The sequence below is a fragment of the Populus nigra genome, chromosome 19 (assembly GCF_951802175.1).
Source record: "Populus nigra chromosome 19, ddPopNigr1.1, whole genome shotgun sequence".
NCBI classification, from domain to species: Eukaryota; Viridiplantae; Streptophyta; class Magnoliopsida; order Malpighiales; family Salicaceae; genus Populus; species Populus nigra.
Genome location: NC_084870.1, coordinates 4,926,055 through 4,938,131, shown reverse-complemented (window position 1 = coordinate 4,938,131; position 12,077 = coordinate 4,926,055). Strand labels below are relative to the sequence as shown.

Below are 12,077 nucleotides of genomic sequence, written 5' to 3'. Positions count from 1 at the left end.
TTGTTCTTAACGATGGTTTAAGAAAATGAGATTCGAGTATAAAACCCGTGCGAGTTTCTTGATTATTTTGTCAGCTAAACCGGAAAAAGAATTTGATAAGCTCACAAAATTCCTAATTAACTTGCATAACTAAATTGTTATTTATTCAACTTGACAAGATTACATCTAATTTGGAGATTTATTTTTGATGGACGAGTTAGCTTTCATAGATGAAAGGAAAAAAGATTAGAGACAACGAGTTTTCTTTCATGGTGCACGATAACGAACGAGAGTCCATGAATGAAGAACTCATTAACCTGGAATCTTTCTATAAATTTGAGCAGAGTAAGCGTATTGGATTTCATTTGCTTTTAAGTCATATTGAGGGTGGATTCATTTGATGATAAATTGTTTGGATTTAGCCATATTTAGAGGATAATTTTTTTAGTAAGTTTCCCTTAACAAACAATTATTTGTATGATGCAAATAAGAAATTTACGTGGAGACAGACAACTTCAGCATTTCCTATATATGGAAACAAAATACAAATGGACGAGTCAATTTGTAGCACCGCCAGAAAAATTCGAAAAAAAAACAAAAAAAACAAAAAGAGAGAGAAGCAACCCAATGTTTTTCTCCATCCTGTGGATGATAGGATGCCAAAGAAGGGTAACCCAATCACGAAGAACCGGTCTTGAGGTAAGTTGCCATTACTGGCTATAGTAAGTCACCTGGAAGCGCTAACCGATAGGTCCGGTGGCCAAGAGTCAATGGTATAAGAACTGGGGTTTAAGAAAAATGTTGGGTGGTTTTTAGAGGGTTTTTCCATCAGAGAGAGAGAGAGAGAGAGATAAAATAAAATTGGGTAGCGTTCTAAAGAACAACGTTTTCTCGGTGAAAGGAAAACATGGGATAGAAAATTAGAGAAACAGAGAGAAAGAAAGTGCCGTGTAAGGGACAAGACATTTGTGTTTTCTTCTATGATCTTTGCATCTTCTTCTAAATTCGCTTTCATAATTTCCTTCTTTACGTGAAGGCAAAATATAATAAAGGGGTGAACTTTGAACCAGAAAAGGAAGAGAATTTTGGCTTTTTAATAGAAGGTGAGTGACAATTTTATTTCTCTTGTGGATTTTATTTCGCCAATTGTGTAAAATTTGGTGTTTTTAATGTGGGTTTTGACGATTTGAAGAGAGGTTTTTTTTTAATGACACTGTGCTTTGTTTGGTTTGGTTGATGTAAAATGGGATTTTAAAGGCAAATTCGATGCCTGAATTGTTCATACATGAATCGAAGTTTTGAACTTTTTATCTCATTTTCCTTTGTTTAATCTGAAACTTCAAGTGGGTTTCTTTTGTTGTCTCTAATTCGTGTCCCTCTCACTTTTTGTTCTTTCATAGAGATTCTTCAAGGATTTGCGTTTCAATCCACAATTCTGTTTTCAACGGATTCGATCTGAGATCTCTTGAGTGATTTACTGTTAAAAAGATATTTTTTGCTTCAAAAATACAAAATTTATCCTTTAAATTTAAGAGGTGATGATAAAATTTAATTTTAACTAGTGTTTTCGTTTCTTAAAGGTTGATCCTTGTTGGAGGGTTTTAGATCCTCTGAATTCGTTTGGTCTGAACTGCCCTGAATTTCCTTCTTAAGTGTCTGAATTTCAGTTTTCGGGATTTTGTTACTTGGATCAGGGTTTTATTGCGGTTTTAGTTTTTTCTATGGTGGTTTAATTATACACTTTTCAAGTAAAACTGAAAATTTTGATGTCCCAAATATGACATCAAGTCTCGATTTTTTTTTTTTGGTCGTTTTCATGTGTAAATTTGGTTTTAGTTTATCGATCCCTGAGGATTTTTCATGCTTTTCCTTGTAACAATTTTCATCAAATATGTTTTTTCCCCTGATTTATCGGGCTATTTTTGTGGTGCACTTGCTGATTTTTTGTTAGATCATGAGGACATGATTAGGTATTTTTTCTAAGTTTTGTGCTTGCGTGTGGCGGATTCTGTATGGGTTGAGATGGGTTGCAAGGGATATGGCTTACTGGCCTCAAAATCATGATCAGTTGCCGAAATTCTGATGCAAGTTTGCAATTTACAAATTCATAGTGTTTATTCGTACCAGAAGAAACAATTCTGATTATTGCTACCGAGCAAATGAATGCAGTGGTTTTTTTTTATTATTATTAATATCTGGTATGCAGGGTTTTAAGTATTGATCTTTGTTTGATGCTAGCATATGGGTTTCCTTTTTCCTTTCTAAATTTTCTGCTAGAGAGAACTCCTTTTATCCTGGTCCTTTTCTCTCCTCTTCTTTTTTAAGTTTATGTTCTTGTGTTGAGCTTTGCGTCCATGGATTTTGGCTTTGTACCTAATTATAAGTTTTACATTCTATTCATTGAATAAGTTATCCCTTGATGATTACGTTCATTTGTTGCCAGGTGTTATTGTTGGGATTATAAAGCTTGAGTAACTGGGAAAATTGTGCATTTTCAAAAATTGGAACCACAAATGCTGTTACTCTGTACGTGATGTGTCCTTCTTGGTATGATCTCTGAGTATGGTGTTGCAGAAGAGATTAGATTACGGATTCAATGGCTATCAGGTTCCTCCCATTCCCCGAGCTACCAGATCAGCTAGGGTAATGTATTCTACTTTCTTGGGATGCCAGATGTTCTGATTATATTTTTCTTTCCTTTAATTTTTCCTCAGTTGCCAATACTCATGGTCTTTGTTTGTTTTGTTTTGTTTAGAGGAGGAGTTCCTTTAAGAAGAAACATGAAGAGAATCAGATGTGTGCATTTGACTTATTAGCCATTGTAGCTGGAAAGTTATTGCTTGATAAAGAAAGTGCTCCCAGTTCTAGTGATACATCAGCGGACGAAGATCAGCGTGCAGTTATTAATAGTGCTGTAAAAAATGAATGGCAGGATGAAGAAAAATCTTTGAAAGTAGAAGCTTGCGATCAGGGAAGTGCTGACAAGAACATCTATGTTTCTGATCTATCACACGTTCATCGACAAGGTTGCAGTTCCAAAGAATCTCTGGTCACCCAGAATGACCTCAATTTAGGATTAGCTTCTGCACTAGCAAAGCCTGATTGTGCAGCGAGGTCCAATGTTGAGAAGTTTGGGAATGGCCAAAGCAAGAGTGAAATAGGAACTTTTGCCAGCAAAGTGGAGGGAGGTTCCTCTGAGTACATAGAATTTGGTGACTGTAAATTAGAGGCTGAAACTAAAACAGCAGTGAAAGATGAGCCTCATAAGTCTGGGATGGTGCAAAGTAGCACTGTGGCCAATATATGCAATTTAGAGGACCCTGTGGTGATGGATGCAAAACCTCCTGCACTAGTCAGTTCAGATAGTAGTGCCAAGGTGCCTCTGTGTGGGAACCATATTCCCAATAGTTCTTATCCCACAAATCAGGATGATGTAAATGTAGTTAGTAGAGATGATGATGAAAACTCCTCTGGGTGTACTCACCCTATCACCACAAAAAAGTTCTTTAGGCCAGCACCACGGATTGGAGATCGAAGAATAAGGAAAATTTTGGCTTCTAAATATTGGAAAGTAGCTCCAAGGTTGAAGGATGCTAGAGTTTCTAACTCTGGTAATTGGTTTTACATACCCACTTATTTATGTTATTTGTTTGCGTTATGATCCAAGATAAATTGTTGGTTGTTTTTAAATGAAAATTTTCTGATTCATCTAGATAGGGATTTGAAGCCTGTTTTCCGCAAGAGGCAGAACTGTTACAGACATCAAAGGTCTGAAAGGATATATCCTTTCAAAAAGAGGAAGCACTTTGCCTATAGTTCACCATCAAATTCTGATGGAGGAATGAGTTGTGAGTTTGTTTCTGATTCATCTCAAAAGGGCAGCAATGAAGATGCTTCTGTCTCCTGTTCAAGAATGCGTGGAGGTCTCTTTACTTGATTTTTTGTTTTAATAGTTATATTAGATTCTGGGATTTATTACCCTCTGTAAGCATTTGCTAAATAATCCTAATTCTTAAGCAGCCATCGGGACATCATTTTCTTTTGCAGGTCAACACACTTCATTCCTACCTAGGGATTCTCATGGTATGAGAACCATTAATGGAGTGGTTGATTTTTTTTATAAACAATGGAGTGATTGATATGTACTCTTTTGACTTAATTGTTTTCTGACATTCAAAGAGTTTTTTACGAGAAGGTGTCTTTTCTTTTCCTCAGTGAAGCTCAGGATCAAGTCTTTCAGTGTGCCAGAGCTTCTTATTGAGATTCCAGAAAGTTCAACTGTTGGTTCATTGAAGGTATCAATAACTGGTTATGATAATTTTGACTGATGCATTTTCCTTATCCTTCTGGGTTGATTTATAGGCATATGTGTTGTCAAGACATTGCAACCCTATTGGCATTTATCTATTTCTATGGGTTATGTGATAGCAATTTGCTATGTGAATGGTAGATCTCTTTCATCAATACTTGGTCTCTAGTGTGTATTCTAATGATATGAGTTCTGTAGAGGACTGTCATGGAGGCCGTGACTGCTATACTTGGTAGTGGATTACGTGTTGGTGTACTTCTTCAAGGAAAGAAGGTTAGGGAGGACAATAAAACCTTACAGCAGACTGGGATTTCTCGCAATAACCAGTTGGATGCTTTGGGTTTTTGCTTGGAGCCTAATCCTTCACAAATCCCCCCTTCTCTGTGCCCTGGAGATTCTCCCTTTTTTCTTCAATGTGACACACCACAGCCTATACTCAGGTAATTGGAAGTTCTCTGCCTATTTAGAAATCAGCCTTTCAGGTTTTAAGTAGCATTTCTTTTCTTTGGTGGACAAACAAAAAGAAATGGAGACCAAAAAACCTTGGTCAATAAGCACCCAATTTTTTTTAGAATCAAAAATGCGAAAGGGACTTGCTGTCAGTGATGTCCTTCAGACCTAGGGAGTGGACTTCTTTAGTGCTGGCAAATGCTTTAATTGATGGCCTTCCTTGTGATTTTTGGCAGATTTGACATAAAGTAGGTCGAATTGTAAAGAAATAGAGTCTGATGCTAGATAGAGTTAAAGGATGTTTTTTTTTATATATCTTACATGGTAATTATGAGTACAATTTATGTTTCTAATAGTTCTGAAATTTTGGATTAAGACATTGTAGCAGATTCTTGTGTGGTTGAATATGGACTCTTTAGCTTCACCCAAATCTAAAGGATCAACTCAGTTGCTAATCAGCTGATGGTTTAATGCTCTTTACCAGGTATCCTCACACTACCGGTGTGGTACATCAGGGCATTTGTGCTGTTCCTGAGCCTCATGTGAACAATTTAGGGAATTATATTGAGAGTGACCATGACTCAGCACCCTCTCCTACTGACACTTCAATGGACAAAAGCACTAATTCAAAAGCGCTGGTTGCAGTACCAGCAATGAATGTAGAGGCGCTAGCTGTGGTTCCGGCACATCGGAAATCCAAACGATCTGAGATTGCACAGCGCCGAATTCGTCGACCTTTCTCTGTTACTGAAGTTGAAGCATTGGTTCAAGCAGTTGAGAAACTTGGAACGGGAAGGTATGTTTATTCTTTGATGCACAAAGCTAAGGAACATGAATCTTTTTGAGATAGAGCACTGTCTGAATATTGCATTAATGATGTTTCAATTGGCCAGGTACAGTGCTTGATCAAAATGCTATTTCCAGTCGTAGCAACTTTATGTGCTTGCAGTTAGAAGATGATTTTCGCTCATGCATTCCAATTCTGTATAAATGGAATTCTTAATGCTCTTGTTGACCTGCAGATGGCGTGATGTTAAACTGCGAGCCTTTGATAATGCAAAGCATCGGACATACGTGGATTTGAAGGTGGGTTTTTCTAATTTGTCGCCTTGATACAAATTTACTACTGTACAGTTGCCTTGGCCAAGTATGTACTCCTGCATATTGGATGTTCTTTTTCCTTATTCAATTGGGCGTCCTATCAACTATTTGGTTGCTACTTTATGATGGTTCTTTATTGTTCCCAGAGTGCAATATTTTAAGATATGTTTCAAAGTTCAAGGCTTTATGGCCTGGGTCCACAATGGCACGTAGTTAGTTTAATCTCTTCAGCAAACAGTTGCTTGTATAACAGGTAAATGTTTAGTTAGGCTTTTTACCTTTTTCAGGGTTGTGTCTCACAAGGAATCTTTTCAATTCCAATCTTACACGTTGTCGCTTTGTACTCTTTTCTTCTAGTTGTCTCTCTCTCCTCTCCTCGTGACTAACATGCCCTTTGCAAATTACAGAAACACTAAAGTTTCCCATTTGTGTTACCCAAGTTTTCACGTTCTAGATGGCTCAATTGGCTCTTCCTGGAAATGAAAAGGGCAATTTCAGAAGCTCTTTGTGTTGTTTTGGAAGATTGCTTAAAAAGAACCGGCAGCCATGTGCTTGTGGATTTTGTTTCTGATGAGTGTCTTTTCATCACACAGGATAAATGGAAAACACTGGTGCACACGGCAAGAATATCTCCTCAGCAAAGGAGGGGAGAGCCTGTCCCCCAGGAGCTCTTAGACAGGGTCCTAGCTGCGCATGCTTACTGGTCCCAGCAGCAAGCCAGGCAACAGTTCAAACACCAGCAGGCAGAGACTTGCCTTCTCCTCTGAGAGCTGGTAGCACGTGTTTGAACAAAACATAGACTAGTGGATTAAGAGACTGATTTCAATTTTTTTATGTATTCTGTGGCCAGTCTGTAAAAAGTTGATAACAAGGGAAATAGAAGTGTTGAAGAAATCCATGTGATATTGTTGCGCTCGCCGCCATTCTTTTCCTGCTTGGTGGGGTTTGGCACTTGTAAATGGTCGATTGAATAAGAGCTTCCTAACAGAAATCATTTGGTAACAGAAATGTCTTCTCGTAATCTTTTTATTTTTGGTCCTTTTTGGGTTGAAGAATGGAATGGTGCTGTCTCGTGATCTCCTTCCATCTTGTTTATTCTAATGCTGCTAGAATCTAGCCCTTCACAGTCTTTTCTTGATTTGCTGTGATGGATTCTTGGGTATCAGTTAAGCTTATCTTTTTTCCTCCAACAGAATAAATTTTATACCAGTAACCAAATCAATTGGGATGTTCCTTCTATTTTATATCTTATTGTGTTGGGTGGATTCACACGTATTGGCTCGTACAATGGCTGCAAAATTGGACGATCAATCAGACCTCTATTATTTGCTCAAAACACCAGCCTTTACGAGCAATGTCATGGCATTCATGCTATCATAATAATTTAAATTTAAGGTGCGCATTGGAAAATGGTGGCGTTCCATTTGGGTTTTCATGCGCAGTGCTCTTCTGACAAAACATCCACGGATTTTGGAATCTAGTTGCTTATCCAAAACAATGATTCTCAGACTGCTTTATATTTATTTTTGAAAGTTTTGGAGTAATTTTTAAATTTTCCTGAGAATTGCAATTAAAAAAAAGTACTACTTTCTCTTCAAATATCATACTCCATCTAAAAAAATATTTTTTTAATTACACAACCATATCATAAAATCATTATTTTTTCAAGTATTATACACCGTATCCTTCTTTTCTAAGAAGTGATATCAAAGTTTAGGTTTGATTATTTAACATAGTCAATTCAATTTTTCCACTTCAATATCCTAGATTGACAAAGAGCAACTATCAAACTTAGTGTATTTAAGTAAAAACTTGGTTAGGTTTTCAGATGTATGAGAAACGGTTAAAAAAATGATTTAAAAAGTCTATAGATGGAGCAATGTTGACTTTAACTTAAAGATAGGTCGTGCAAAAGGAACAAAAAAAGGATCAACTAACACTAACAACATTCACCAATGTCTGGATAACGCCACTTTTGAGATAGTTGCTAACACAACCATTGCTAAGTAAGTATGAGAAGTTTTGCAAGAATCAAACCAAGAAGCTGACAATGTAAAAAAGGTACGTTTACAAAAACTATATGGTGACTTTGAAAAATTACACATGCTTGAATCCGAGAATATTTCAGAATACTTTGCAAGAGTATTGGTCATATACAATCAAATGAAGAGATTTGGGGAGAGGATGGAAGAGAAACCCATGGTAGAGAAGATTCTATGCTCGCTGCAAAAGAAGTTACATTATATGATGGTCGCGATAGAGGAGTCGCAAAATATGAATTTTCTTTCAATTTAAGGTCTCATGGGGAAATAAAAAAATCCATGAAAAAAGAGTTAATGAGATTCAAGAAGATGTAGATGTACAAGCACTTTTTTCAAAGTAAAATGATTATGGATATTTCATGGAGAAGGAGGAAAAGAAAGATTTGAAAGAGAAGGCTGAGGCAGCATCAACTGATCAAACAGTCGATCGAATGAAGAGAACCAGTCGATCAATTCAACTGGCAGTAACAATTCAAGATCCAAATTTGACAGCAAGTTTGACAAATCAAAAGTTAAATGCTATAATTGTCAAAAGACATATCATTATACTAAGGATTATTGAAATCCAATCAAGAGGGTTGAGGAGAATGTAAGTCTTATGATAGAAGAAGAGAACAAAACCACTCTATTACTAGTATATGATGAGAAAATACAAGAAAAAAAGAACCATTATCTACTATACTTTTATATATATATATATATATATATATATATATATATATATATATATATATATATATATATATATATATAGGTTTTTTTTGGCATGCTTGTATGGATTTGTTAGTTCAAGGGTGATCCAGCCCCATCCTTTCGAGTCGCATCCTTATTTTTCTTACTTGTTAGTCGCCCCTTGCAAGGAAAATTGTCTTTTTTATTTTTTTAAAAAAATATTTTATATTTATGACAATAATATTCCTTATCTTCTTGTTTACATGTTATCATTTTAAGAATTACGTGTTATCGTCATCCCTTTTCCCAATGTCATGTCGGCCTCACCATCCTTTCATAAAAAGGCATTATTTAATTTGTAAATGAGAGGAGTATATATATTTTACTTGTCTTTCGTTGGTATATATATTTTTCTTATCGAGAACAGAGGAGGACTATCCTCGAATGTAAGGCCATCAAGTTCCGAGGACTATTTTTTGCCGAAAAATAATTGAAAAAGGTTAATTTAGAAAGGAAAAAAAAAATACTGTCACATTAATTTGCCGCTCAAGTTTTTTATATTCATGGAATATTTGCTTGTGGTTCAAATTTCATTGTAATCGAGCATATTAATAGATGGGGATTTTCCGGTGAGGAGCCTAATTTCATACAAAGATGAATTGAAAAGAAACTAATTGTAAATGGTTTAATGTTTTTTTACACTATTTTACTTTTGTTTAACTTATTAAATTCATTAGGGGTGATCATTTTCAGTTTTGTTTAGTTTTTATAAAAAAAATAACCAAATCAAATTTATTTTAAAAAAACAAAAACCGAACCAAAACCGGTTCAAATCAACCGGTTTCGGTTCGTTTCGGTTCGGTTAGATTTTTTAGGATAAAAAATGATTCAAACCGGTTTTGGCTTGGTTTTTCCGGTTTGTCTCGGTTTTGGCTCGGTTTTTTTTCCGGTTTGAGCTTGGTTTGGTTTTTTTAACTTTTTTAAAGTTAAAAAATAAAAAAAAATGCTTAAATTATACATAATGAAGTCCTTAGTTTTTCTATTATTCTTATCACTCTCTCGTGTCATTTTACATGACTGAAAGGATTATATATAGAAATCAAGCTTTAGTTTTGCACTACTAAGTGCTTTGACTAGAGAATCCAATTCTTGTGGCTTGACATTCAAGAATGGCAAAATCTTTTGCTTTATTGTCTCGACAAGAAAGAATCGCTCCCACCGGTTCAAAATCCGATCATATAGAATTGGGGTTTGCGGGGCATTTAGTGACTGCGGTGAAGGGGTGCTTTTCTCAAATGGGGTTGCGCGTAGATATTAGCGATCTGGGATATGTGGGGGGAGGCTTGAGGGCCGGTGTTGCAGAGGTTGAGCGAGGTGGAAGGTTCAGATAAGGGATACCGGCGGTGGTACGTTAACGATAATGGTACGTTAGGCTGTGTCAAAAGACAATGAAACAGTGCCGATAGCCGCTCTCCTAGAATATTTTCTCATGCAAATACCAAGCAAGCACGTGCCATGACCCAGCTTGCTGGTGCTCCCAGCAACTATCCTCAACACCTACCAGTATACTTGTAAGACCTGCTCAGAGATTGATTAAAAAAATTTAGATTATTATGTTGTCGACTTAATCCGTAGATTATCAAGTAACTTAATTTAATTATTTTTATTAAAATAAAATTGTTTTATTCTTTTAAAAAATTGAAATTAATATTTTCTTTTTTAATTTAACTTGAAATCTAAAAAAAATAAATAAATAAATTTTAGATCGTTTCAAGATCAATTTTACCCACTATGCCTCCATGCGCTATAGGATAGCCAATATAAACAAAATAAATAAATTTTAGATCGTTTCAAGGTCAATTTTACCCACTATGCCTCCATGCGCTATCGGATAGCCAATATAAACAATATCTTTCACCAATGATGAAACAAATAGTACTTTGGTAGCTTTTATAGTTGTGGTTTGAAAAAAGTTATTTTATAAAAAATACTTTTGGTTGAGGTTTTTTAGAATAAGTCGATATATTGAAAGGGCTAACCAGAAGATAGCCAAAAACAAGATACACGAAAGAAAAACAAAAAAGAAAAAAAAAGAGAGTCACACAAACAAAAAGCAAATACAAAAGGAAAGGAATAGAGAGTCAACTTTTGGTTGAGGTTGGTTTAGTATTTATATATGTTTGGTTAAAACTATACTTTTCAAATTGAGGTTATAAATCAATATATATATATATATATATATATATATATATATATATATATTGATGGTTTTTAATTTAAATATTGTAGATTTAACTACCACTATTACATCATTAAATAAATAATATTTTATATCAAATATTTTTAATTGTTTCATTAACTTATCTACAATTTCATCACATATGAAATTCATCCGATAAGAACTACAATTTTCATGGTTTTTAGAGCGTGCAACAAAATCAGGTGAAATATCATCAGAAACAAAATTAGAATTGCAAATAAATTCCACAAATGTTATGTCATCATGCGATCTCCTTTTAATTTATGTAGTGTTATTAAATAATATTAAACACTAGCTTTTCGAGTAAAATATAATTTTAAAAAAATTAATTTTTTTTTATCGGACTTGGTTCAATGAACACTATTCACATAAACATTATAGTAACCCTTGAATTAATTAACCTGATATTATTTATATGAACAGTGCTAGGTAAGTCTGCTTGGCAGTGTAGATGATGATGATTGCCAATGAAGTACTCCTACTTGAGTTGAGAAGGAAGAAAGCAAACAACAAATTAGATGGGCCCTTGAGTTTTCTTTCCCTTGGCAGCAAATGGGCAAAAGTGAATTGAAAGGCAGTAATTTTCTACTTCACAAAACTGGTGATACAAACTTAATTTTTAGTGAGATCTATCTCTAAAATTTATGTTTTAAATGTTTACCGAACGATTAAAAATTATGATTAGAATAAAATACAATTCCAATCACAATACTAAATACCTTCATGCTAATCATAATTAATTTGTTTGTTTCTAATGATTTATTTTTTAAAAAAATCACAACAAGTTAAAATAAATGGTAAAATAATACTATTTAAAAAAGATTTTATAAAATAACGTCCTTATATCTTGTCAAGTTTTTAAAAAGCAACAATTCTCTTCTCACCGTCCTTTCACACAGACCCATCAGAACCCAAAAGGCCATATAGTTGATCAACCTCAAGATCTACAGAAAAGAACTAAACAAGAAAACGAGGAATTGAGTTATTAGTTCAAATTAAGCTGAAAAAAAAAATCAAAATGAAAGGTTAGAGAAACCGGGAGAGCTCCATCAGCAGATTTGTTAGTATGTTTTCCTTCTAGAGCCCATCTAACATTAATGCCCAAACCCATTTGCAATCTTGCAAGGCCATCAGAACCCAGTAAACCCCACCAGAACCGCCACCACCACTGACACCAACAGCCCCACCACTTGAAGAAATTCAGCCCTAGGGGTGGTGGAAGCCGACCCAATCCTCTCTTATGGACCAAAACCAAGAAAATGGG

General features: G+C 35.0%; 1 protein-coding gene across 4 annotated transcripts; it reads left to right on the top strand.

The window, feature by feature from the left end:
- The first annotated feature begins 770 nt into the window (after positions 1-770).
- On the top strand, positions 771-6,847 carry LOC133680350 (telomere repeat-binding protein 5-like). 4 transcript variants are annotated; one of them, XR_009836297.1, is made up of 11 exons: positions 771-1,082; positions 2,423-2,622; positions 2,735-3,590; positions 3,693-3,902; positions 4,000-4,062; positions 4,195-4,274; positions 4,487-4,728; positions 5,223-5,534; positions 5,761-5,824; positions 5,986-6,092; positions 6,433-6,481. XR_009836297.1 is itself a non-coding variant. In XM_062103242.1 (11 exons), the coding sequence occupies exons 3-11, from the start codon at positions 2,542-2,544 to the stop codon at positions 6,604-6,606; spliced, it is 2,082 nt and encodes a 693-aa protein (XP_061959226.1). In that variant the 5' UTR covers positions 771-929; positions 1,016-1,082; positions 2,423-2,541; the 3' UTR covers positions 6,607-6,847. The 4 variants fall into 4 exon arrangements, 3 of the variants coding, with proteins under 3 accessions (XP_061959226.1, XP_061959227.1, XP_061959228.1); XM_062103242.1 differs by lacking the exon at positions 5,986-6,092 and having other exon boundaries at positions 771-929; positions 1,016-1,082; positions 6,433-6,847; XM_062103243.1 differs by lacking the exon at positions 5,986-6,092 and having other exon boundaries at positions 4,027-4,062; positions 6,433-6,847.
- Positions 6,848-12,077: the final 5,230 nt, after the last annotated feature.